This window comes from Aspergillus fijiensis (genome assembly GCF_003184825.1).
Source record: "Aspergillus fijiensis CBS 313.89 unplaced genomic scaffold BO72scaffold_1, whole genome shotgun sequence".
Classification (NCBI taxonomy): Eukaryota; Fungi; Ascomycota; class Eurotiomycetes; order Eurotiales; family Aspergillaceae; genus Aspergillus; species Aspergillus fijiensis.
This window is the reverse complement of record NW_024468977.1, coordinates 552994-577695: the sequence shown is the minus strand read 5'-3', so window position 1 is coordinate 577695 and position 24702 is coordinate 552994. Positions and strand designations below refer to the sequence as shown.

The window sequence follows — 24702 nt, the reverse complement described above, 5'->3', positions numbered from 1 at the left end:
CCCCTTGAACTACAGTACCAGTTGTCTAGGTCCAGGACTGTACCATTGGTGGTACTCCGCACTAATCAATTACTAAGGTAGTCAGGAGAAGAAGACTTTTGACAAGGCCAACCAACTGATTGCCAGACTAAAAATAATAGACAGGGGAAGTTCTAATCAACAAAGACAAGGTGAACGACGTATCATTGAATGTCCAAGTCTGCAGGCAGCATGTTTCATATTTTTATCTTTCTCTCTTTCTCTCTTTCTCTCTTTCTCTCTTCCTCTCTTCCCATGGGGACTGAATCGTGGGTTGATTCTTTTGGTATTGATCGATATCTAAGGGCAATATTCCTGCCCAGAGCCACACACCTCTTATTCTGAAACCCACCAACATTCATAATAATTTTCACCCACCCCCTCGACAGCTGCCGTCTCCACCAACTAAGCGGTACGTATATATCTGAATTCCGCTATCTTTAGTTTGTTACTTGGTTAGTGTATATGACGATATGTGGGACACAGAAGCATAATAGCTAAGCAAGGATTGATTGAGAAAGGGACCAAGGGAAAAAAAAATGACATAGAAATCCAAATCTCATAAAGAATATCCCGAAGATGGCGTTCTACCTATCAGATTCTTATGCGGACTTATGCGGAGTTTCCAGATCGGTCGGCAAGGGATGATCATGATCGGCTCAGCAGGCAAGTGACTGTTCAAAATCCAGCCACCGTTGCTGTCGCAGCGGGTCCAGCTTCTTCAACTCCGCAAGCCACTTTAGCACCGCTCGTTTCTGCGTATCGGCGGGAGTTATTCCCTCCACCTTCCAAGCCAACAACGTACAGTCGATCAAGGCTTGGTAGAGATATTTACAGTCTTCCGCCCCATCCAGCATGTCTTCGATTTCTTCGATCTCCTGGCGGAGATATTCCAAGCGTTCCGAGTCACTGAGATTCGGTGCCATTGTCTGCGCCGCTACCGTCGGATCAAAGACGCACATTAAGTTCTGGTGGTAGAACCACAATGACTGGTCATATGGGTCGCACAGGGCACGATGGACCAATTCCAACTCTTCCGAAATGACATGTTAGCATGCCCACGCAGTAAGACGCTTGTGTCTGCGCCACACGGCGGAAAACGTAACCTACCGTCATCGAGCATCTTTCTCCGCTCTTCATCGCTGGCTGATCGCTCGTTTAGTAGTCGCTGGATCAACTTGGTACGATAGTGCCAAGCAGAGAAATTCGACAGGTTGGCGCCGATCATCTTCTTTGCGTAGTCAAATTCAGCCTGGGTCATGTCTTCGCTGGGTTGCTCTGCGGACTTGAGCTCCCGAAGAGTCTCTATGACAAATCGTCTGTAACCCCAGCCGTGGAAGTTCCTACTGTCCAGGTTGAGCATCTTGCCTACCAAGCCCAATTCTTCTTGCCAGAATCGACGGGAGATCGAAGCAGGAAGAAGACGCTTGGCTTCGTCCAAGAGCCAGACGCGGTAGTTCCAAATCCAGTAGCACTTGGGAAAACTCTTGAGCAAGGGAATAAGAAATAGCAAGTCGTTCTTGATCAAGGAAGCAACATGTTCTGCTGCTGTTTCGTTGGAGCCGCTAGATTCTGCGCGCGAAAATTCGCTTCGCAAGACTTGACGACGATAATTCCATATCGTGTAGTACTCTGGGTTGCTGCTTAGCAGTTCGGATATCTTCTGTAGAGTTTCTGGTGTGTACTGCTGTGCCGCAATCTGGTCACCACCGTTAGGTCACGCTTGCCATGTAGAGATGTACGATTGCATAAATGCACCTTTTCTCGAACCGACTGTTCGAGTTCACGATACTTCTCGATCTTGCGGAGCTCTTGTTGGCGAGCTTCTTCAGTCCGCTCCCCTCTACGGGCGTATCGAGGAATCCCATGCTGTAGTTGCACACAAGGTCAGTTTGATGTGCGCGAATGAGCCAGCAAGAATAGGTACGTCACTTCAGCCATTGTAGATTAAGAGAGACTTTTTTGGGATGTTGCAACAGGGCTTCCTTGGGCGGATGGATTGCAAATAGGTTGGCGGTCACTAAGGTTATCGATAAGAGTGAGTATGTGAAGCGGCGACTATTCCCAGTCCACTTACCGAGTCCCTGGTTGCCTTTCCAGGGCGGGAGCCGCAGCCACTTTCCTTATCTAGACGAGTCACGTGTCCTGCTCTATACAACCATTCTACTTTGCAATCATCGGAGGTATCATGGTCAGTCTCTTCTTTCTGACTCTTGCCAGCTATCACTCCGCCATGCTGTTCTTTGGCAGCATGGCAGTATATCAATAAGAGCTCCGGCTCATTTCTTGGCTCCACGAACTTTACCAAAGACACAGTTACTAACAGCGTTCTTTATACATCTGGGGATTATTATCCGCGCACCGTCAACTACTTGTTCAGTCTCAGACTGAGGCGGGGAGAGCAATGACCTCAAGCACTCGCTCATCGCGAAGCTCAATGCTGACAACCTCTCATTCCCATTCGGATCCTTCTGCACCCAATCCATCAGCTAATGGAGGAGGGCGAGTACCATCATTTCACCTGTGTGCGAGTGCCCCATCACTCTTGGAGCCCGTCACTCATTCCAAACTCAATATACATACTCCTCGACCTGGGTCAAAGAAACTGCAAGATGCCAAGAGCTTCGAGTCTTCTTCTCTCAAACCGGGAAGCAGGCGTCCATCCGCCCCTCATGCGAATGCTCTGAGGGCTTCAGACCACGCGTTGTCTACCTTAACAACAGGGCCAACTAGGAAACCTCGGTCGACGATCAGACTCCCCGTGCACTACAAGTCATCTGACTGCGGTACGAGATGTGAGCTGCCTGATCGATATATTCCCTTGCGAGAGTCCAACTGCGCGCCCACAACACCATTCCATGTACTTAAGAAACCGCGAGAGTTATCGCCAGAGGAGAAGCTACTGCGACGACGACCGCCTAGAGATGACCCGTTCATGTCATCACACCTTCCAAGATATTTCAGCGGTTCCAAAGTAGCGTCAAATCGCGTTTGCAGCCCTCACTATCGTCCTCATCTTGTCACCGAGCCTACCTATACTGGAAGCGATTCGCCGTTCCGCGACACCAGAGACATTTCGAGACAAATAAGCTATGGAGCTGTCTGGAATGTTGGAGGAAACTCCGCCTCCTTGGGTCGAGCATCTACGACAGTTGCTCGTGGCTCGGGCTCTCATTTCGCCAGTGGCACTACTGCTCCCATGTTTACTGCTAGATTCTTACCCCAGACTGCGGCGAACGAGGAACGCGAAAAACACAAATCCAGGGTGGCACTTGCTTTGGACTTTGATCCGGCAACAAGACTTATACAAAGCAGTAAGCCCTGGTCACTGCTCCGCGGGTTGCCGAATCCAGCTTCATCGGACTACGAGAGATTCTCTCCATTTGTGTGGAAGGATAACGCCTGGAAACGAAATGGGAGAGATCTGTGTAAGTCCCAGTTCTGCTCACAAGGTCAATCGAGTGCTTGTATTGTTTCGTGTTGTTCTAGTAACGAGGCCCCTGGTAGACTGTTGATTATCTTTTGTCGTCCTTTGAGCTACCTTGGGCCTCTCAGGGTCCCAAGACCTATGACTGACCATCAAGCCCACTGTCAGGGATGCCTGTATCCAAGCCGAGTAAGCGAGTCGTCCCCAATCGTCCGTTTCGCATTCTCGATGCGCCCCTCCTCCGCGATGACTTTTATTGCTCAACATTGGCGTATTCACCCACATCCGGCATTCTTGCTGTTGGTTTGGGTCATCGTGTGTATTTGTGGTCCGAAGATCTTGGAGTACAGCATCCTCCCCTTAGCGATCAGCATCCCTCCAACTACGTGACATCTTTAGCATTCTCCTCTGATAATGGCGGAAAAAGTATACTGGCTGTTGCAAGACAGTCGGGGATGTTATGTTTGTGGAGTGTCTTCGACGCTAAGGTCCGATTTGAGATTAGCCATCCTGAGAGCATCACATGTGTGGCATTCAAGCAAACCAAGTCCCGCAGAACATCAGAACGCTTCCGCAACATGGAAGTTGATGTCGAGGATCTGGCTGTAGGAGATAATCTGGGGAACATATGGTATTACTCAGTGGAGTGGCCTGATGATGAGATATGGGATCGATATGACTGGAACGGAGCCATGACCTTGCTCGCCAAAATCGCTGCTCACACACAGCAAATTTGTGGAATCAGTTGGTCACCAGATGGCTCTTTCCTTGCAACGGGGGGCAATGACAACTTTTGTCTGCTATTTGAGCTCCAGACTATTCTTCCTCCGCGTGAACTCAATCTTTCAGTTCAAACTGATTCGTCATATCGTTCTTCACACCAATCCACGCGCCAGTCAGGCCAGTCAGGAGGCACAGAAGGCACAGGTTCGGCCTCTTATCTTACAACAGAGGCTGGTAGGCTCCATCATCGAAGACGCAGTCTCATCGGCAATCTGCTTCCGCCCTGGGCTTTGTCATATGTTAGGCCTTTTACCACCTCGCTGCTGAACCATACGGGGTCATTGATCTCCGGTGGTGAGAAGACAATCATGGTTCCAGCCAACCGTCAAAAACATCGACTAATCCATGGGGCGGCGGTGAAAGCGATTGCATTTGCTCCTTGGCAACCATCCCTCCTGGCCACCGGTGGAGGATCCAACGACCGAACTATCCACTTCTACCACGCGCCGACAGGTGCATGCCTGGCCACAATTCATGTATATGCACAAGTGACGGGCTTGATTTGGAGCAAAACCAGGCGGGAGATTGTGGCTACATTCGGGTTCGCCCAGCCAGAGCACCCCTACCGAATCGCGGTGTTCGCTTGGCCGACTTGTGAGCAAATTGCTGCCATCCCTTGGGGGCCGCACGGTAGTAGCTGGGAAAGCGCAGATAATGACCTCGTGGTCGATTGCGGGCGGGCACTCTGCGCTGTCAGTTATCCTGGAAGACCCCATATTTTCGAGCCTGAAGCTTCGGACGAGGTCGAAGACGAGTGCGTGTCGAGCGCAGCAAACCAAGACCGGTTAGCCGGGCAAAGCCGATATCAGCCGAGTCGACGCCGTATGAGTCGCGCCTTTGTACGGCCACGCGCTAAGGAGGGAGGCCTATGGTGTTCGCGCACGATGCACGAAGGCTGCATCATCGTAGCTTCGAGCGATCAAAGCGTCAAGTTTCATGAGGTGTGGAGCGGATCTAAGCGAAGCACAGCTGCAGTAGCGGGCTCTTTTGGGGGCAGCGGCATTCTCGAGGGCTTAGAAGGTCTCGAGAAAGCGGGGGATGAAATCATTCGTTGATATCAGCGATCCTGATACCAGTGCGACGAGGGTCGTGAAGCTTGCCGTAGGTGTGTATCATTATCACAACCCGCTGACTACTAGATTGTAGTAACCCATTATTTTTTTAATGAGCCCTCTCTGTCATGTATACCTCACGGAACCTTGTGTGCCGAACGAAAGGAATCCTCCTGCCTTTGGAATCGGACCGGGCCGAAGATCCTTGCTGCATGGGTTTTGTTCATATATCAATAGCGCGTCTAAACTGACTCAAGCCTTTTCCATCGCGATCTTGCATTACGGAAACAAATGATCATCAATAGACTTACTTGAAATAAAGAGCCCACTGTGCTGTAAATTCAATCACTCGGATCTTTTTAGCCCTCAGGTGGCACATAATCCGAAGCAATATTTTATCATATTTGTAGCCCATCGCCTACAGCAGCCTGCCTCTTGAACAGTACAGTACTCAGTACTACAGCATCAACCGGTCTATTTCCCTCCAAAACCATCAATCTCAAGCCTTGCTTCTGAGCTACAACCATCTACAATGGGCGCATTCACCATCCTCATCTCGACCATCCTAGCCCTCGGCACCACTGCTCGAACAGCAGTAGCAGCAGCCACCACCACAAACACCACAGCGACAACCAGTTCATTCCCCAGCACCCTCAACATCACCACCCTGACAGCCCACAACAACCACTCCGTGCTCGAATGCTGGGCCCTCCAACCGGGCTACTCCCTCACCTCCGAGGCCGGGGTCTCCGGCAACGCCGTCCTCAATCTGGGCCCCATCACCGGCAACGCAACCAACATCCTCATCCCCGCCAACTATGACGGCGGCCAACATAATGCTCCCGCGCTGCAGTATGTTTCCCCCTCCCTTTCCTTGCTCCCCATCCCTTTCACCCGCAATCTCCCAGTACCCAGCCCCAGAGCCCCAGTAGACCATAAATCATGACCATCAATCTCCTTCTCCCTCACTACTTCTTATCCCCGAACCCCCTCGTCCTATGGTTCAGCTCGGGTCATGAGTCGCGTGTACAGTACCTAAAGTAACATCACCAAAAAAAAAACAGATGGGTGATTTTCCTCTCCGGAGTGGCGCACATCACGCTTCCGACCTCCGCGGACGAGGCGTGGGTGACCGGGGGCAAGAACGGGGCGATCCTGGCGCTGGACACCCAGGAGGTGAGCGCGGAGGGCCACACGACGACGTATCCGTCCGGTCAGATGACGGTGGCGGTGGAGGTGCCCTTGGCGGAGGTGCCGGCGCATCGGGTGTTGCATTCGGGGGCTTGTGGGGCGGGGGAGGTGTTGGCGTGATTGAGTGTATTCGATGGGGATATGACTTGGTAGGTGCAGTTGGGTTACCTGCTGGCTGTTGGTGTGGTATGGTATGTCACGTGGCTAAGGGAAGATATATTTATGTTCTCGCCGGGTGAAGAAAAGATGATTGATATATTCACACTACTCCTTCCCTCTCTCCCTTTTTTTGACTGCTCACGCCCTAGTTCTAGCATGCGATAAGTGGCGGGAAAACCGAGGTGAAAACGACGAAGGAAAAAAATAGAAAGAAATCCCAAGTGGAACCAATCAAAACATGATCCTTTACTCGTAACTCAACACATCCACCCCCTCTCTCTCTGTACTTTTTTAGGTTGGAGGCAATAATAAAACATCCGGGGAGAATGACACCAACATTACTGTTGCCGCTACTGCTGCTGCTGAAGAACGGGGGTATAAAATCTAATGGTAGGAGAGGGTGAGGTGGTAGAAGATGGGATGACAAGGTGAACAAAAAAAAGAGAGTTTTGATCTATCGCCTATTTTCTTCCTGCCTTCTTGCCCTTGCCTCGTCCACCACCGCCACCGCTGTTCAGCCGGGCCTTCTTGGAAGGCGGAGGCTGAGGAGCGGCAGTGGCCTCGTCATCAGACTCCTCCTCGTCCTCCGTATCGGCGACGAAGTCCACCATAGAGCCGACGCTCTCGGCATCCTCGTCATCCTCGTCTTCATCTTCCTCGAGGGACTCTTCCGCATCGGAGGAGCCAGCGGACTCTTCCGCCTCGACATCGAGGATGTTCTCATCCTCGTCCTCCTCTTCTTCGCTGCCTTCTTCTTCATCCTCGGAAGAGTCTCCACCGTAGTGCACGCCATTCATCATCGACTCCTCCTCATCGTAGGTCTGGTCACGTATCGACTTGGTGCGGGGTGTGACGGTGTCCTTGTTCGCCTCGGCGTCGCTATCCTCGTATTCATCCTCCTGTCCCTCCACGTAAATGATGTTCTCCTCATCCTCGCTGTCCATGGCCTCTTCGCCGTTGTGGATCGACCGTCGCAATCCGAGCTGGGCGTCCAACATATCGAGCTTGCCCTTGAGCAGGAGCAGCGAAGGAAGGCTTGAAGAGCGCTGCTCCATGACCTTGAAGAGGGTCGACATCCGCTTGAGAAGCTCGGGCTTACCAGCAAGGGCTCCACCGTGCGCGACGCAGGTCCACTGGACCCAGACTAGCAGGTGCCCGTAACGACCGGGGCGACCGGAAAGGCGCTCTGCGAGTTTCTGGAGGAGAGTGGCTGCCAGGGACGAGTCGAGGCGTTGGATGGTAGTGCGGATGATAGAGAGGTCGCCGGTGTGGAAGCATGACTCGAGCATAGCGGTGTCGTTGGTCTTGAGAGACTGGGTGAGGACGGTGGACAGTGACACGCCCGAAGGGATTTGCTGGATCGCGGCGTTTGGCTTTCCGGGGATCAGGGATCCCATATGCACGTCGTCCTCAAGCTCGGCTTCGACGTCAACAATTTCCTGGTTAGCGCGCACAAGCTCACCGAAAGACGGCTCGCCAGTCTCCTCCTCTTCGTCCTCGGAGCCTGACTCTTGCTCATTACCCATTTCGACATCGCTGTCCTCCTCCTTCTTTTGCAACTGCTTCGAGGGCTTCTCGTTGTCGGCGTCGGAGTCGGACTCTTCTTCACTGTCGGCCTGGGAAACAGCATCTTCCTTGGTATCTTCCATTTCGATGTCATCTTCAATGATGTTTCCCTGCTCTACCGTGGCCCGGGACTGGTCGACATCGTTTTCTCTAGCGCTTCTGGTTCCGTTCGTGGTGACGGAACCCAAGACTCCGCCAGACTTGGTTCTAGGAAAGGTCCTAGTGCCAGTGAACAACACCTCGTCGGTTTCCTCATCGAGCCATTGGACCCGCTCGAAGACAGGAACGACACCACCGTCAGCCCAGACAATAACCAGGTCGGGGCCTTGGAACGTCGCTGCCACAACTGACACAAGCGCCTCGGAGGTAGCAGACATGGTGACCTTAATCGATGCCTCTGCTCTTCTGATGGCCTGCTTAGATCTGGCCCTCTGTTGAGCAGCACCCTTGGCAGAAGTCTGCTCAGCGGGCGTTACGAAAGGCCGCGTGAAGAGTTCAATCGTGCCATCCTCAGTCACAGCGGCGAGAACTTGCTTCTCTACCGGGAGAGAATCGCCGTTCTTTTCGGCGCCGGTGTACAAAGCTAGGGAGCTCACACCCTGCTCAGCCACGAGGTTCATGACAAGTTTCTGTTTCTCGGCATCGAAGACATTAATGTAGCGGTCACTATCGGATACAAGGAACAATCCCGTCCCCGCAGACTCTGCTGAAGATGTGAAGATTTGTCTGATAGGGTTGCGCATAGCATCAAACGACACAGGAGGTTCGTCCTTCTCGACGCTAACAATATACGGCGTTTGCGAGGCGCAAATGACATGGGGGTTAGAAGGAAGAGGACGCGAGAGTGTATTATATGTCGACGTGGAAGGTAGATGGATGGTTCTGAGAATATGATCAGCCGAAAGGATGACTATAGTAGGAGGTGACTTGAGCTGAATTTACCTTGTCTTCTGTCCGGTGCGGAGGTCCCACTGCACTAGCTTGTTATCTCCGCCAATACTCCAACCCTCCTGGCCAGGCCGACTGGGGGTGAACTTGAAATCTTTGATGCCCCTCTCGTGTCCACCTGCAAGCGTGCCGACAATCTTATCATCCACAGGCGAATACATTCGAATCTCAGAAGTGTTGGTTCCAAAGGCAACGACGACATCGCCCTGATCGAAAGCGTCCCCATTGATATCAGAATTCCTCTTTCTCTTCTTCTTCGATTGATCCTTGTCCTTCTGGCGACCGGCGAAATAACCCCAGTCTAGTGAGGTAACGATCTCCTTGGGACCCAAAACATGCTCGCACTGTAACCGTCCTGTGTTCGTATCGTGAATGCGGAGATGCTGAGCACCAAGGCCTTGAATGACCGACGCGAAGAGTGTCAGTTGGTACTCTGATGGAGCGAAAGACGCCTTTAAGATTGAAGACTGATTTCCGATCTGTGTCGATCCTATTACCGCGGGCGACGCAGCGGAGGAAGTTTTCGAAGCGGCCGGGCGAGACGCTTTCTTGGCCATTTTGGATGGACTCTGCGGGTGGAATCAAGGCGATAAATGCAAATGTGTCCGTGTCGCAAAGGAGGTAGCAGAGGGCGATAAGAAGCCTGACCCCACAGCAAATTCGAGCGACAACCTCTTGACTCTAAAAGACTGTTGTGCTGGTCGACCGTCGCCGACTTTCTGGACCCGAGTTGAGGTTGCTGAAGAGGAAAAAAAAGTTCTGTAAAGATGCGCTTGGCCTGTTGCGGGTTAGCTGCCCGTGATCGAGTTCCGCTCCGGGTGTCTTATCTAATCCTCCGCTACAGCCAAGCACAATTACACGGAGGGGTGAGGTGCCGGTACGTAGCGTTCTTCCTCTAATCATCTCCTTGTCCTACAAAATCTTACGTGCAGAGAAGAATGGGTCGAAAATGATACTCTAGTATCCTTTTTGATACTACTTACAGTTCAAGATTTCATGCAATGCTTTTTATTAACACCAGAAGTCATCAACAACCTCACATTACACTAACCGTGCAGGATCTTGAGAGCCAAAGAGCCCAGGAATACAGACCCTTACTACCTCAAACATATCTCGACTCTCCAAGCACCGATGCTTTCGATGAGATTAGGGGAAACTATTCGCCTCGCTGTCATCTCATTTCTCCCCTGTGATCACAATCGCAGTGCTGCCAGGGCGGCAGTTCCTGGGTTACCTGCCAACAGCCAGTTGGTCAGATTCGGCATGGTTACAGCAACAGATGTGCCACAGTCTTCAAATCTTCACGTCCACGTTCAACTTGAAGACAAAAATTTTTAGCTGCTACAAGACATAACCGACGCGATTGAGCAGCCCAAGAGTATGGCTAATTGAGACAACAGGCGCCATGGTTTGTGAACGGCTGCCTAGACGAGTCATCCTTTCGAAGAGCGCCGAGCGACCGGGAATCGATATGTGTCATACTCATCGAAACCCCATGACCTGAAGGTTTCATGTCCTCAGTGAGGCCCAGCTTCTGATTTGATGATAGTGGCGGGAACCTCTACGAATCTCTCACCTCCACGACACCAACACTGTTTCCAGCTCATCGATGCGCGTTCTTATGAGTATGACAAATCCGTTAAATCCGTTGAATGTTCAGACCTGGCCACTCGGAGATTTGATTTGCAAAGACCCAAGGGCCTGGTTACATCAGCATTCGGACTAAACCGGATGCGATGCAAGGGAGGGCTCAGGGCTAAACCCTGGGGTTGCACCAAGTCAGCAGACCAACACATCCTGGCTTCGGGCGGCCAGCAGCAGGTCTGTAAGCTTCCTATTAGATCCATGATGCATCCTCCCACCGAAGGCCTAACACACTCTAATCGGGTATGTCATATCTGATCTCACTTGGCCAAGGTACCATAGTGATGTATCTGGTCGACAGGGTGCAGATCGGTATGCCACCGTTTAGTGATTCGGATCAGTTTTTTTTTTCTTTGGAGGATACGGTCCTCATTCATCACTCACCGAGTGGACAACCTCGTTTTTTTTTTTTTTTTTTTTTAACCATTACACTCTCTGTCTTGGTGTCTGGCTTCGAGGATGTTTCCGACAAAGACCAGGGTTGGATACGACCAATAGTAACCAGAAATCCGTCGAACGCGTCATCGGCGAACCAATGAGGAGGTGTAGAATGGCTTGAACTAGATAAATTGGGACTAGCGTAGCAGATGGAGTTAGCGGCAGAGAGCGGACGGGCGCGACGCGGCCGTTCGTACTTAAGGATTCTAGCACCCCCTCCGACTTTCTCTGTCTCTGTTTCTGGAGCTGAGAGCTGAGAGCTGCGCGCCGGTCACGCTTTTCCCCTACTTTACCACCACACACCCCCCATTCCCTCCTCCCCTCTGCTGACCGCCCTCCACCTCACTCATCTTTCTCTGCTTTCTAAGCTGTTGCAGCCTGTTTTATCCTCGGTTGCCCCTGGATATTACTCACGCGTCTTGTATCGCGTCGCGCCCTCACCCGTTCGATCCCAGCCACAGCTACTACAGCTGCTTATTCTATTCGGGATAAATCTATTTTATTTTTTTATTTTATTTTTTTTTCCCTTGGGGTCTTATTATTTTCACCTTCCCCCTTTCCCCTTTCTTATTATTATTAGCAACGACTTCCGTCCAAGCTCCCGAACCCAATTCCATCCGTGTCCTTCCCTTTCTCTTTACCAACGCGTTGCCAAAACCTTTAATCGGCCTAAGGCACGAACAAAGGCACGTGTGTTGAATGACGGGTGACTATTTCAACAACTCCGGCATTCAGTGACTTACCCTTGATTGCCATCTTATCTCAATTCCTCTTCAATCCCCTTTTTCCTTTCGGTTCTGATATCGTTTCCCTTCACATCCGTCTGGCGCCGCTGCCTTCCGCTTAGCTAACCCACGCTTGCCGCCCACGTGACTGTTGCATTTACCGCCCGCCGCCTCTTGGCGATATAAGTACTTGCCCAGTGCCTTGTCGCATTCTCCACATTTGCGACCCGCGCTAATCTTCATCATTTCCTGTATCTGCTGCAACTCCCGTGGCGTCGCATCATACTGGGACTGCTTATTCAACCGGTTTTCCCTTCTGTCATCTGTCATCTAATCAGCTTACTTGCTCGCCCGCTTATCGAATCCATTCATTAGTCTGTGATAGCGCAGAGTGTTACCTATTCAGTTGATTGTTGTTGCCGTCGCTTCCTAAAATCCTTGGGTTAACTGAGACTCCCATCGGAATCGCCGCCTGCTTAGATTTTCTGTATCTCGGCCACCCCAAGGCGGGCTTTTCTTCACAGCGACCCCAAATGGCGACGCCGCCTCCGGAGGCCCCTTCTGACTTCAAGGAGGAGAAGCCTCAACTGCCGCCGTCGCCCAATGGAGTCTCGCCTGCTGGTGTCGATCGCACAGGGTACGTATCTTCGCAACCTCACTTATCATTATTTACGTCTCGTCGCTGACCACCTTCGTAGTTCCCAAGATGCTGTAGTCAGTGTCAAACCCGATGCGCCCGTCAACGGTGCCGAGAAGCCCTCGGAAGACACAAAGTCTGCTGCTGTCAATGGTCACAGTGCCGAACAAACTTCTGTTCCAAACGGCCTATCTGCAACCGCTTCTCCACCCAAGTCTCCTTCTCTGGCGAGTACAGACACACCCGCACAGCCAGCCGTCGCGTCCGAAGATAAAAAACCTTCAAACGTGGATTCAGTTGCGACTGGTGAGGGAGACAAGGCTACTGCAAGTAACAGTGAATCTGTTACTGAGAAGGCTCCGCACACGGGCGCGGACACTCTTAGCCCCAAAAACACACAGGCGTCACCGGATACGTCAAAGCCATCAACTGATACGTCCGATGCCAAAGTGGAGAGCACTGCACAGTCATCACAGAATATTGGATCTGTGAAAACAGAACTTCCCCACCATCCTTCTACCAGCCCGTCCAAAAGCGATGTTGCCAGATCTGTTCCTGCCGCGACGCCTCTTCCAAGCGTTGACCACGAGATGCGTGACGCCCCGGTGGTTCCAGCGTCCCCGACGAAGGTGACAAGGGAGCGAGAGTCTGATCATGGTGACGAACCCGCTGCTAAGCGAACCAAGTTCGGCGGAGAAGGCGCGTCTGCAACCGACTTCAAAGTTCCTAGCGCACCTACACCGGCCCATGAAAGCCGCTCCGCTGGCTCGAGCAATGGATATGGTGGGATCACCAAGGTTCAACACAAGTTCTTGCTTAAGTCGATTACGAGCCTGAAACGCATGCATGACTCGCGATTCTATCGAGAACCCGTGGATCCGATCAAATTGAACATTCCCCATTATCCGCAAATCATCAAGCAGCCAATGGATCTAGGAACCATTGAACGGAAGCTCAAATTCAACGAGTACAGAAGCGCACAGGCTGTAATAGATGATTTCAGACTAATGTGCCAGAACTCCTTAACCTTCAACGGCCCCGATCACTTGGTCACAGTTGAGGGTCAGAGGCTCAGAGGAACTTTTGAGAAGCAGATGCACAATCTTCCCAGGCCTGATGAGATGGAAGAAAAGAAGGCAAAGAAACTCCCTCCCAAGACGTCGGCAGCCCGTCGAGAACCTCGGGCGGCGCCGAGTCCTAGTACGGCACGTGCTACCGGCAACTCTCCTCAGTCTACCACGTTCGCTCTAGGTCCGGAGGGTTTGCCGCTGATCCGTCGTGACTCTGCTGCTAACGCAGATGGTCGTCCAAAACGCTCCATCCACCCTCCCAAGCGTGATCTTCCCTACGCTGCAAAGCCAAAGAAGAAGAAGTATCAATGGGAGCTGCGCTTCTGCACCGAAGTATGCGAGGAAATGTATAAGCCGAAGCATTTCAACTACGCGGCGCCTTTCTACTATCCTGTTGACCCCGTCGCCCTTAACATCCCTACCTACCACAGCATCATCAAGAAACCGATGGATCTATCTACTGTACAGACCAAACTGAAGGCTGGCCAATACGAAAATGCCAGGGAATTCGAATTAGACATGCGCTTGATCTTCAAGAACTGTTTCAAGTTCAATATCCCCGGCGATCCCACATATGTTGCCGGCCAGCGTCTGGAAGAGATCTTCAACCAGAAATGGGCCCAAAAGACCCGGTATCTTGAAACCCACGAACCTCACCCCGAGCACCAGAGCGCTGCAGAGTCTTCCGAGGACGAGAGTGAAGAAGAGGCAGAGGAAAGTGATTATGATGCTGAAAAACTCAGTTTGCTGCAGAAGCAGATGGAAGAGATGTCTCGTCAGATTGAGGCCATTACTCAGAAAAAGAAGAAGACTCCTCCTGGCTCCAAGAAAATCAGCAAGTCGAAGCCTCCCATGAAGAAGGAGGTCAAGAAGCCTGGAAGCGTAAGCTCGAGCAATGTCAAAAAGGACAAGAAGATCAGCACCAAGAGTACCAAGCCTGAGAAGCAGCGCTGGGTCACCTACCAGGAAAAGCAGATTATCTCCAATGGAATCAGTAGTCTTCCCGACAAGAAGATGCAGGAAGCGCTCAAGATTATTCAGAGCAACGTTCCGGCTCTTAAGGTATGCTATTTCCCCCTTCACCGTAAAGACGGGCCGTGGAACTAACACTTTGAAAAGGGTACACAAGAGACAGAGATCGAGCTTGATATCGATGAGCTTCCCAACGAGGTTCTTGTGCTCCTGCTTCGTTTTGTCAAGAAGAACGCGCCTCATGTGATGGAGGATGAGGAAGTTGCGACTCCCACTGCGGCGACTTCTACTACAACTGCTGCTCCCAAGCCGAAAAAGAACAAACCCATGAGCAAGTATGAGCAGGAGGCGCAGATAAACATGCTTGAAAGCAACTTGTCGCGCTTCTCGCAGGGAGGCGGTGGTCGCTCACCCGACCCTGTCCCCTCTGTCGAGGCCAACGAGAGTAGTGATGATTCGGAAGATGATTCTGAGGAGAGCGAGGAGGAGTAAGTGCCTGCCAGGTAGGAAGCCTACCATGTATCTGCCATGGAGCTTTAGCCGACGGTGGTGTTTGCTCCTGCCACTTGAAGCCATTGCTAGTCTCATCTCTCACCATCGCACACCCTTTACTCTTGTTTGTCTTTTTTTGCCATGTTCTCCATACAATAATGAGCTACCGTTCGTTTCCTAAGTCATTTCTCTTTTTTCCCTAGCGACCGACCCCTTTGACATCTGGAGGATGGTTCGATTTGTTCCTCGGACTCTCCAAAACTGTACATAAGGCGAGGCTGGGGGATCCGTCGGGTGATCCGGATAATTGTCGACCTCACAGCGTGACAATATTGGAAGATTGAGTTTGCTTTCATTGGACAGTCGTCGGTTTAGCCTTGAGCTGGCGAAACGACCAGTTTTCAGGCATCGGTGATTGGACTCAGTGAGCAAAGCGTGGTGGGAGTGGCGAGGGTCTGTGTATGATTACGAAAGAAACGTGAAAACGGAAGCGATTGCGAAGCATTACTTGTGCTATACAGGCCACGTTGGTCTCCAAATGAACATCTTCTCCTTTCGTAATTGTATGGAACTGTCTGGGGTAACCTTCGACCTGCCCTCTGTTCGAAGGAGATGAAGGCCTCGTTGCCTGGCACAGGGCGGTGAGCCGCTCAACGTCGCCGCGGAGGTTAAACTACTACGTCTCCGTACCCCGACAAGAAAGAGCAAAGGCAAAGTAAACATCCTCTTCACAAATCCGTCCCCGCAATCGCTACCCCAACGATGATCCCGCCCTGCGATCCAGCCATTCTTGAGAACAATCCCCAGTTCAGACATCTTTATGAACAAGTGACTACAAAGTTTCTCAACCAGGATGGTTCGACGCGCGCCAATGATGCACAGCCGGCAAGAAAGGCACTTTTGGAAGTATGTCAGCGTGGTAGTCCGCGATAGCCTTACCAGCTGTTCCTCTAAACATAGCCTTCATGCTGCGAACTAGGAATTGAACGACTGTCGTATCCGCGATGCGAGGAAGAAGATCACAAAGCAGGCATTGCGACGATTGGCGTTTGACCCCGATAGCGAGCTTCCCGACGAGGTAAGGGAGCGGATACCCCTAAGCATGCCGCTGGCTGCGTGTTGCCATCAGGCGCCAACTGACATGCAACTGTGGATACTCGTTTCTCGAACAAGTGTCGAGACCCCGCAGCCATCGTATACCTCTACCTCGAATCTCGCCCCGATGTGATCAATCTTCCTGCGGACCACGACGATCAACCCGACACCGACACCCTCCAACTCCTCACTCCAGACATCGACCTATTCTACTCCAGCCTCCCCGACCTTGCTGAGCCTCTTTCCCGCATATTGCTGGCCGATCTCGATGATCTACGCGCAATCACAGACGCAGGAACCGACTCAGATGCATCGGCCGCCGCCGGTCCTCGTACCCGCGCCCGCACGCGCCAGACAACCACCGGCAGCAGAAGAACCGCAGCGCAGCAGATCACTCTCTCCTCGCGGCTGGACAAGCGCATCCAGGCCCTGCGCCATATACAACTGAGCGAATTACCCGCAGCGCGGACCCGCATGGCTGCGACAGCTGCCGAAGTTCTGGCGACGCGGGCCGCGGTGCTAGAACGGACGGTGATGCTTCTGGAACGGGCGAAACATGGGGCATTCGCGCGGGCCACGAAGGCCAAGGCAGAGCATTTGGCCACGGTCGCGCAGGGGCTGGAAGGCAGGCTCAGGTATGGTCATTCTGTTCTCTCCTTCTGTTTCCCCCTTCCCATGAGGGCTCGATTGATGCCTCTGGAGGAAATGGAGGCCGTGGCTGACTGTCAACTTGCTCTGATATATTAGTGTTATGAAGCTGGATATTTCGGCCTCGATCCATACCCCGGAGGTTGTTGCGGCGCTTGGTCGGTACTGGGATCATCTTGAGGATACGCGGGAGCGTCTGGAAGAGAGGCGTACGGAAGCATTGGAGGAGTTGAGAGCGTATGGTCTTGTGGCAGAGGAAGAATCCGATCGAGAGGAGGGCGCGTCTGAAGATATAATGCGCTCCGAGCCCGAAACCATGCAAGAGGTTTACTGTCGATACTGGACCCTGATTCGAGAGGTGGAGAAGGTGAGAGGCGAGGCACGGCAGATGGGCGAGTTGCGATAAAGTGATGCTTGATGATAGTTTGACATGATACCCTAACTCATATGATTTGCCAATGCTACGTATGCCAGTCTCATCTTTTGTCTGGGAAGATGTCAACGGTAGTCTAGTGGTGATACTCAGGTACACTGAGTGGTCCCCGGTGATGGCCGCTGTACTGTACCTGACGATAACCAATCAGCCACCCCGCAATCAATCAATCACCTGACTCGGTCCGGTCCCGCCAAAAGTTTTCCCTTTGCGATAAACACTAGTACTCAGTCAAACCAAATAACTTTAATCTCCAATCTGAACGATTTCACCCCCTTTCCCCCAGAGAATTTATACCAGTCCAAACACAACCCCAACCCACTCACAACTCCTGTCCACACAACTTCCAAATCGAAATGGCCGACGACGCGATCTCCATCTACGACGAAATCGAAATCGAAGACATGACCTTCGACCCCAACCTGCAGATCTACCACTACCCGTGCCCGTGTGGCGACCGGTTCGAGATCGCGATCGACGACCTCCGCGACGGCGAGGACATCGCCGTCTGTCCTAGCTGCAGTCTGATGATCCGGGTGATTTTCGACGAGGTGAGTTTTTTGCTTGTGGGCTTGTGGGCTTGTGGCTAATTTGTATTCTTCTCTCCATGCAGGCTGATCTCGTTAAGGATGACGATAAGAACGGATCCGCTGGCGCGGTTGCTGTTCAGGCTTGAAGTTTTCCGGGGGGAAAAAAGTAATCCCATCAGCGGAATTAAGGCTTGCTTGGGCCTTCGTTTTCTTCCTTTTCTGGTTGACTGCGATTGATTTCGAGTCGAGATTCAGGAAGGAGGGGGGTTTGGGCTGCGTGGGATGGAATGGGTTTGTCGGTCTCATGTTCCGTGAATCATATGGGCTTGAGTTTGATGCTGAGGTGGTGCGTGAGGAGATCGGGGTATGGTCATATCTGCACCGAGCGTCGTTAGCCGTGCAGGGCTTGCACTCGCTCGGTTGCTCTGGGGATGGGATGGATGGGCTCAGCTGCCACCCATGACTGTGGGCAGTCCCGACTGGGTTGGGTCCACCACACCTTTGACCCGTTCCAGCGTGGACACTCATTGACCTACGCACCGCGGGTCGCCAGACCCAATCGCAAGCTGGGTGGCGCGATGCTGAACTACCCTCTCGTCCTGTGCAAACCTCTCAACTGCAAGTTGGTCGCGACAAGCCAATCAGATGCCATTCATTGGCTTGGGGAGCAAGTACCTAGCATACACTTGGAAGCCTACAGACCTGCGCAGCAAGCAGACCAACCCAACCCATCTCGAACCCTATATAAATTGGTCTAGCGGTTCCTTGACAGTCGCAATCACAAAAAGCAAAAGTTTCCAGAAATTCTCCCTAGCGCAGTCAATAATTTACATGACTCCTTTCTTATAGTCACAAAACACCACCCCGTAAAATCATTCCTTCAGAGCCACGAACAATCCGTATATTTCCGATAATACAACCGTTCCCCTAATCCAACTCACTGTAGATATCCTTCGGCAGGTTCAAGGTCAATTCATGGTTCAACAGATCGGTCAGATTCGTGCCATCGCGCAGATAGATCCACTGCCCATTGGCGAACGGCCGGGAGTCCTGCTTCTCATGCATCTGGTCGCCCTCGAGCACCCAATCGAACCGCTTGGGGCCGGAGATGGGCGAACTCAGCCAGATCTGCTTGTTGGGGGGCTGCTTGTTGAGCACGTATACACCGACTCCGGGGACGGTGACGTTCATGACTCCGGCCTAGCCCGACGCATACACAGGCAGAATGTTAGCTTCGAAGCGTGGCTGGTGGCAGCGGTAAAGGGTGCGGGACAGGGCCACAACGCACACTATATTCGGCCTCAATCTCCGAGCCCTCCTCCTGACGAGATTCCACCTCCTCGAGAACGGTGTTCAGGTAGTGCTCGGCGTAGTCATGGTACTGCCCATCGGTCAATGGGGACGGCTCCGAGACGTGGGCGGCGGCGCCGGCGACATTGTGCGATTGCGGGTTCGGGGCCGCGGGGTCGGCGGAGTCCGGGAAGATGCCTTTGCGGGTGGAAGGGGTGGAGTGGAAGCTTCTTTGCGGAAGAAGGAATCGAGATGTGGAAGTGGAAGCTGGGGGTTGTGAGGAAAGGGAAGCAACTGCTGCTGCTGCTGGGGCGAGGTGAGCACCGGCGCCGGTGCGGAGAGCTGGACGAGCGACGGCGGCCACGATGGCCCGGGAGGCTCGAGAGTACATGATTGATGATGGTTTAGTTGGATTGGATTGGATTGTCTTTGGGTGGGAATTACTAGACGGAAAAGCAAGACGGACGAGACACGAAATGAGCAAGAGGATTGAAGTGCAGTGCAAAAGAGAGCACTACCGATTAAGAATGGAGAATGGAGAAATGGAAAGAATGGGGGGAAAAGCGGAGATGATTTCATCAATGATCACAGCATAAGGCGGCATAAGGTAAGCTGCCTCGCTCGCTGATTGGATTGGTCGGACGGCAGAAGCTCCATTCCCGTTGCTACCAGCCAAACACTATGACTTCGTTTACTTGTTCCTACTTCTACTTCGCACTTATGGATGTTGCCTGCTACCACACTCTGTTGAGTCTTCGCACAGACTCTCTTATCTCTGGATGAGACAGTTCCCCATATCATGCTGGCCGTGTTGCTCAGCTCTCCCAAATTTCCTCCAATCTCTCGATCTACAATGTCGGTTCATCAATAGCGATCACCACCCGGCACACCGATACTAGATGTCCGCCTCCCGGCCCACCTGGAGGTATATCACCTCAAGGGTCACACTCAATCATTGTCCTTCCCGGCATTACGCTCGCCATGAACCGAAGGCTGTCATTGTCAGCCAACGGAAGCTTAGCTTGAACCAAGCTTACCGCAAAAAGCATATGCTCGTGATACCCGTGTATGAAGGCAGCGCTCTCCAGCAATGGGTGACGGCGTACGCCACCTTTGGCAACTATCTGCCAGGCGGGGTTCTGGGGCCTCGCAATCTCCGCCCGCCCGGCACTCTGCATCTGACCGTGGGGATGATGACCCTTGACACCAAATCACGCGTCAAAGCAGCCTGTCGATTCCTCGAGTCTCTCGATCTCGACGCCATTAGGCGCCTGGCGGATCAAGAGGCCTTCCGACAACACGTCGGGTATATCCCCGCCGAGCCCTCGCAGCAAGACAAGCCTTGGGCATCATCCCCAGGTACCCGGCCCCGACCACTCACGGTCTCCTTCGAGAGCCTGGTGGGCTTCCCTTCGCCCGATGCAGCCCGTCACCTCTGCACGGTTCCCGTCGATCCCACTCTCCGCCTTCACTACTTCTTGATCTATCTCCGCCGGAGCTTCCACCAAGCCGGCTTCTTCTGGGACGACCACAGCGACGAGGACGAGATCTCGGCCTACCGGCTGGAAGATGATCGGTCCCCTGCCGAGCCGTCGAGTGACGGGGAGCTGGCTGCGGATTCCGCAGCGGCGGACCTGGTGGAAATTGGCTCGGATTCATCCTCCTCCTCCTCCTCCTCCTCCTCCTCCGTGACCAAGTCCTCTTCTTCGCATGAGGAATCACTGGAAGACGCCCCCCGGCTTTCCAACCCAAGCAACGCGCCCCCGCCCCCGCCCTCGCCCAGCTACAAGAGAGGATGGAAAATCCACCAGATTCATACGACCGTGGCAAGCACAAGTTTCCGGGTGGGTGATAATATCCTACAACACTCGGTGGACGTACGGGGTCTCATCGACCATTTTCGGGACTATTATCTCGACGAAGAGAAGACGATGCCGCACTGCGAGCTGACCATGGACGAGCAGTTCCGATGGGAATCGGATGTCTTCCATGAGTGTTCTATGGAGGAGGAGGGAGAAGATGGCTACGAGGGTTGGCATGTGGAAGAATCGCCGAAGAACCCCTCGGAGGACCCCACGGCAAGCGCCCAGGGGACGTCTAGTCCTCCCGCCAAGCTCAATTCCTTCGTCTGGGCCAAGAATGTGCGTCTAGAATCCCTCCAGCTCAGCCCAGGTGGGTTTTACGACCGGTGTGATCAGTCCACCCCAGTTGGGAGAGCGCGGAAAATGATGCTCAAGGTTATCGCGCAAAGAAGCTTGCTATGATAATACAAGAGAAAATGTGACCGGGAAAGGAAAAGCTTTAGTTGGAAATGTGGGGGGGGTTCATATGCGTACGGGTGTTTGTACATGTAGATTCTAGAGGTTCATCTGAGAGGACATACATACCATACTCAGCAGCTCTAGTTGCTGGCCGGCCTCCTACAACTGAATATACAGAAGCAAAATCTGACCAATGCTCTTTGTTTGATCTAAGAGGGAACGCAGCCTGCTTTTTCCTCTGTAGTTATATAAATGCGGTTTATAAGCAATCAACAATTACCCAAAACCCTCTTCTCCGGGCGGGACACCTAAAACGCCACGCTGGAAACAGACAACCAGAAAATGCCGCCGAACATTGCCAGCCGGCTGGCTCCCTTTTCTGTCCAAGGCCGGGAGAGCAAGCCGACAACAAAAGAAAATGCCATAATAAAAAATCACCGGACCTTGCTCATGAGCGTCTCCATGCCCCGTTCAACCGACAATTCCGCCGCCTTGGCCTTGATGGCGCTGACCATGCTGCGCTCGAAATCGTCGCGGGTGCGCACGACGGCCTCGACCCAGGAGAGCTGCAGGTCCCAGTACTCGGTCTTGAAGCTCTCGTAGACGGCGACGAGGGCGGGGCCCTTGTCGGCCTCGAGCAGGCGGACGAGCCAGTCGACGAGGCGCCACCTCTGCTTGATGGTGCCGGCGAAGGAGTCCGGGTAGTTCTGGAAGAAGGCGAAGACGGTGAGGACGTCGTCCTTGAACTTGTCGGTGTAAGGGTCGGCGTGGCGGCGGAACTTGACGCCGCGGTTGCGGACGGAGGCGAGGTAGCGGACGAGGAGCTCGTCGGAGAGCTCCTCGACGAGGATGTCGATCAGGGAGGGGTGGAGCACGGGAGTGTAGTCGGCCATGTAGTCCTCGAAGGTGGAGGTGATGCGCTTGACGGCGAAGTCGCCGTACCACTTCGGGGTGAAGAAGTCCGGGATGGTGGTGCGGAAGTCGACGGCGAAGATGAGCTCGACGAACTGGTTGAGGCAGTGGGTGCTGAGGTCGACGTAGCCGTCGCGCAGCGCCTCCAGCTCCGGCAGCGCTCGCCCCGCCATGTACTTGGGGTCCACGATCGTCTCGAAGTCCCGCTTGAACCGCGTCAGGTAGCCCAGCTGGCCCGTCTCCTCGTTGTCGTCGATGCACGCGATCTGATCGTTCGCGATCGCGATCAGCCAGTCCTGCAGCAGCTGCAGCCCCTCGAGCTGGTCCCCGCCGGGCGCCTTGTACTTGGCGCACTCCTCGTCCACGAGCGCCTGCCACGCCGTCTGCCGGCTCTTCAGCACCGCGAACATGGCGTCGATGATGCCCTCCACGACGTCCGTCCGCGACGAGGCCCCCGACGCCATGATCTGCTCGTGCAGCATCCGCCACATGTCGGGCAGCGTCTTGGTCCGGAAGCAGCCTTCCGGATTGGTGTCCAGCGAGTCTGGGATCCGCTCCACGAGATTCTTCTTCTCCGTTTCGGCGATCCGTTGCGTCCAGTCCTCCACGGCGCGGATGATGATGTTCTGCCACTGCCGGATCAGCTCGGGCTCGCGGTCGTCGAGCAGGTTGGGTTGGAGGTCGGCCGGTTGCCAGCCCAGCTTGGCCATCTTCTTGTAGTACTTCTCCGTCCAGTGGATGATCGCGAGCAGGTTGTCGGCCGGCAGCTCCGGGTCGTTGATCATCCCGATGAAGAGATCATGGATCATGCGATGATACATGTTCGTGTACGTTTTGTAGATCTTCCACTTCTTCGGCATCAGCGGCTGCATGCCTTGCTGAACCGTGTAAAGATCGTTGAAGAACCACCGGAGGCTCTTGTCCAGATTGTCGGGGTTGGCCAGGAACTCCTCCTTGGCCTCTTCGAACTGGTTCTGGGCATAGAACTCAATTGCCTTCAGGAACTTCTCCTTGTAACCCCGCACGGTCTTGGGCCCCACGTTCATCGATTTGAACCGATCGGCCAGGTCCTGGTGGTCCTTCTGCGCCTCTTGCAGCGCACGCACCGTCTCGTCGTTCTTCTCTTCGTTCATCACCACTACCGCCAGCCGAACGACCATGCCCGGGTTGTCCGACTGCACCAGCGGGATGAGGTTCATGCAGGCCGTGCCCAGATGATCATCGAACCAGTCGATGACGGAATCCAGGCCCTGGAAAAAGTCCCCCAGCGTCTGCTCGCTGCTCGAGTCCTGCGTCTTGCGGATCTGATCCATCGCCTCGTCCCGGAAGTCGCGCAGCCGGGAGATCTGCATGTGGGCCTTCAGCAGGTTCGGTTGGTTCTCCAGGTCATCGTCGTCCTCCCGCAGGAGATCCTCGACCACCGCCAGGTTCTCGCTGAACATCTCCAGCCCTTTCTTCATTGTGAGCGTCGCCTCGAAGTTCCGCTGCACCTTGGCCAGCTTGTCGATCTGCGAGAAGTCCTCCACGCTGTTCTGGGACTCGGCGCACAGCTTGTCGATGCCCTGCAGCTCGTCCTTGGTCTTGGACACCTGCCGCTGGCCCTCGGTGAGCGCGTTGATGCTGCGCTGGACGGACTCCAGCTGGTCCCGAAGCCCCTCGCGCAGCTGCGCGTCGACGGCGCCTTTCTTCCGCGAGTACTCGGCCTTCAGGGCGACGATCTTGTCCAGGTCCTCCGGGTACCGGAGGATATCTTCCAGTCGGGGCATGGCCACCGTGCCACTGTTGTCTTCGCCTCGCGCCATTGCGGTCGGGATTCTGTCGTTTTCAATGGAGGCGATGTGTATTTAGACGCCCGTGTGAAGGTGTATCATCAAAAGGGTCGCGATCGGGAAGCTGGCTCAAGCTCCGAGAGGTACGGGGGGTTTGCTGGAAGGAGAAGGCAGATTATATCGACGTCGAATAAAGGTTCAGATCAAGTATCTCTGTCTTATATGTCGTATCTCGTGAGTAGGAGTTCAGTGCACCCGCAAGGCTGTATGGTCGCAAGGTGAGGTCAGAGCGACAGGCGACTTGTATAGAATGAGCGAGGAAGCCCCTCGTGACACGCGCAGCGCTTTAATTATAGGGAATCTATGAGATGGGATGATGCAAGTATCAGTATCAAAACCCTCCCTTTTCAAACAGACTGTAGGAGTAACACTAACCAATGGCTCATCCTCAAGTCTTACCACACAGCTGGAAAATCCCTCTCGTTGTTCTTGCAAAGCTGTTCGATAGCACGGAGTAACTCAGTAGTCTCACCTTATTCCTCCTCCCCCGTATTTCCCGCCCGCCGACCGACGCAAGCCACTCGAACCCCCCGGCAGAAAGCCCGCATCACGTGACTTTCCGCCTGACAGACCGACGGATGA

The 24702-nt window shown here is 53.4% G+C and overlaps 8 protein-coding genes across 8 annotated transcripts; 4 read left to right on the top strand and 4 right to left on the bottom strand.

The window, feature by feature from the left end:
• Positions 1–191: 191 nt before the first annotated feature.
• BO72DRAFT_393957 (Rab geranylgeranyltransferase BET4) lies at positions 192–2071 on the bottom strand. Its single transcript, XM_040941957.1, has 4 exons — positions 1951–2071; positions 1777–1887; positions 1129–1717; positions 192–1051 (listed from the first exon to the last, which is right to left on the bottom strand). Exons 1-4 carry the CDS (start codon positions 1957–1959, stop codon positions 678–680), a joined length of 1083 nt encoding a protein of 360 aa, XP_040806696.1. The 5' UTR covers positions 1960–2071; the 3' UTR covers positions 192–677.
• An 882-nt stretch (positions 2072–2953) lies between these two features.
• Positions 2954–5283, top strand: BO72DRAFT_418881 (WD40 repeat domain-containing protein; the record flags this gene model as incomplete). Its single annotated transcript, XM_040942642.1, has 3 exons — positions 2954–3446; positions 3614–4315; positions 4373–5283. 3 exons carry the CDS (start codon positions 2954–2956, stop codon positions 5281–5283), a joined length of 2106 nt encoding a protein of 701 aa, XP_040806695.1.
• Positions 5284–5812: 529 nt separating this feature from the next.
• On the top strand, positions 5813–6637 carry BO72DRAFT_482318 (uncharacterized protein; the record flags this gene model as incomplete). The annotated part of the gene is made up of 2 exons (XM_040947722.1): positions 5813–6132; positions 6345–6637. The coding sequence occupies 2 exons, from the start codon at positions 5813–5815 to the stop codon at positions 6589–6591; spliced, it is 567 nt and encodes a 188-aa protein (XP_040806694.1). The 3' UTR covers positions 6592–6637.
• A 58-nt stretch (positions 6638–6695) lies between these two features.
• On the bottom strand, positions 6696–9874 carry BO72DRAFT_393951 (WD40 repeat and Utp12 domain-containing protein). The gene is made up of 2 exons (XM_040941956.1): positions 9139–9874; positions 6696–9078 (listed from the first exon to the last, which is right to left on the bottom strand). The coding sequence occupies exons 1-2, from the start codon at positions 9699–9701 to the stop codon at positions 7092–7094; spliced, it is 2550 nt and encodes an 849-aa protein (XP_040806693.1). The 5' UTR covers positions 9702–9874; the 3' UTR covers positions 6696–7091.
• Positions 9875–15884: 6010 nt separating this feature from the next.
• BO72DRAFT_464497 (zf-CSL-domain-containing protein) lies at positions 15885–17974 on the top strand (the record flags this gene model as incomplete). Its single annotated transcript, XM_040946643.1, has 6 exons — positions 15885–16028; positions 16102–16200; positions 16296–16852; positions 16965–17261; positions 17585–17849; positions 17912–17974. The coding sequence occupies 6 exons, from the start codon at positions 15885–15887 to the stop codon at positions 17972–17974; spliced, it is 1425 nt and encodes a 474-aa protein (XP_040806692.1).
• A 512-nt stretch (positions 17975–18486) lies between these two features.
• BO72DRAFT_443539 (frataxin family protein) lies at positions 18487–19674 on the bottom strand. The gene is made up of 2 exons (XM_040943595.1): positions 19117–19674; positions 18487–19028 (listed from the first exon to the last, which is right to left on the bottom strand). Exons 1-2 carry the CDS (start codon positions 19507–19509, stop codon positions 18756–18758), a joined length of 666 nt encoding a protein of 221 aa, XP_040806691.1. The 5' UTR covers positions 19510–19674; the 3' UTR covers positions 18487–18755.
• A 144-nt stretch (positions 19675–19818) lies between these two features.
• BO72DRAFT_443538 (uncharacterized protein) lies at positions 19819–21561 on the top strand. The gene has a single exon (XM_040943594.1). It carries the CDS (start codon positions 20018–20020, stop codon positions 21380–21382), a length of 1365 nt encoding a protein of 454 aa, XP_040806690.1. The 5' UTR covers positions 19819–20017; the 3' UTR covers positions 21383–21561.
• A 14-nt stretch (positions 21562–21575) lies between these two features.
• BO72DRAFT_523468 (SNARE-binding exocyst subunit SEC6) lies at positions 21576–24583 on the bottom strand. The gene is made up of 2 exons (XM_040949782.1): positions 24496–24583; positions 21576–24421 (listed from the first exon to the last, which is right to left on the bottom strand). The coding sequence occupies exon 2, from the start codon at positions 24091–24093 to the stop codon at positions 21814–21816; it is 2280 nt and encodes a 759-aa protein (XP_040806689.1). The 5' UTR covers positions 24094–24421; positions 24496–24583; the 3' UTR covers positions 21576–21813.
• Positions 24584–24702: the final 119 nt, after the last annotated feature.

Bases quoted from the DNA above. Each gene is read 5' to 3' on its own strand.
- BO72DRAFT_393957 (XM_040941957.1), bottom strand. The intron at 1,718-1,776 runs GTGCATTTATGC...GGTGGTGACCAG, and splicing joins AACAGTCGGTTCGAGAAAAG to ATTGCGGCACAGCAGTACAC. The intron at 1,052-1,128 runs GTAGGTTACGTT...TCATTTCGGAAG, and splicing joins GAGAAAGATGCTCGATGACG to AGTTGGAATTGGTCCATCGT.
- BO72DRAFT_393951 (XM_040941956.1), bottom strand. From the start codon at position 9,701: ATGGCCAAGAAAGCGTCTCGCCCGGCCGCTTCGAAAACTTCCTCCGCT. The intron at 9,079-9,138 runs GTAAATTCAGCT...TCATATTCTCAG, and splicing joins CGCACCGGACAGAAGACAAG to AACCATCCATCTACCTTCCA.
- BO72DRAFT_443539 (XM_040943595.1), bottom strand. From the start codon at position 19,509: ATGTACTCTCGAGCCTCCCGGGCCATCGTGGCCGCCGTCGCTCGTCCA. The intron at 19,029-19,116 runs GTGCGTTGTGGC...GCGTCGGGCTAG, and splicing joins AGATTGAGGCCGAATATAGT to GCCGGAGTCATGAACGTCAC.
- BO72DRAFT_443538 (XM_040943594.1), top strand. From the start codon at position 20,018: ATGTCCGCCTCCCGGCCCACCTGGAGGTATATCACCTCAAGGGTCACA.
- BO72DRAFT_523468 (XM_040949782.1), bottom strand. From the start codon at position 24,093: ATGGCGCGAGGCGAAGACAACAGTGGCACGGTGGCCATGCCCCGACTG.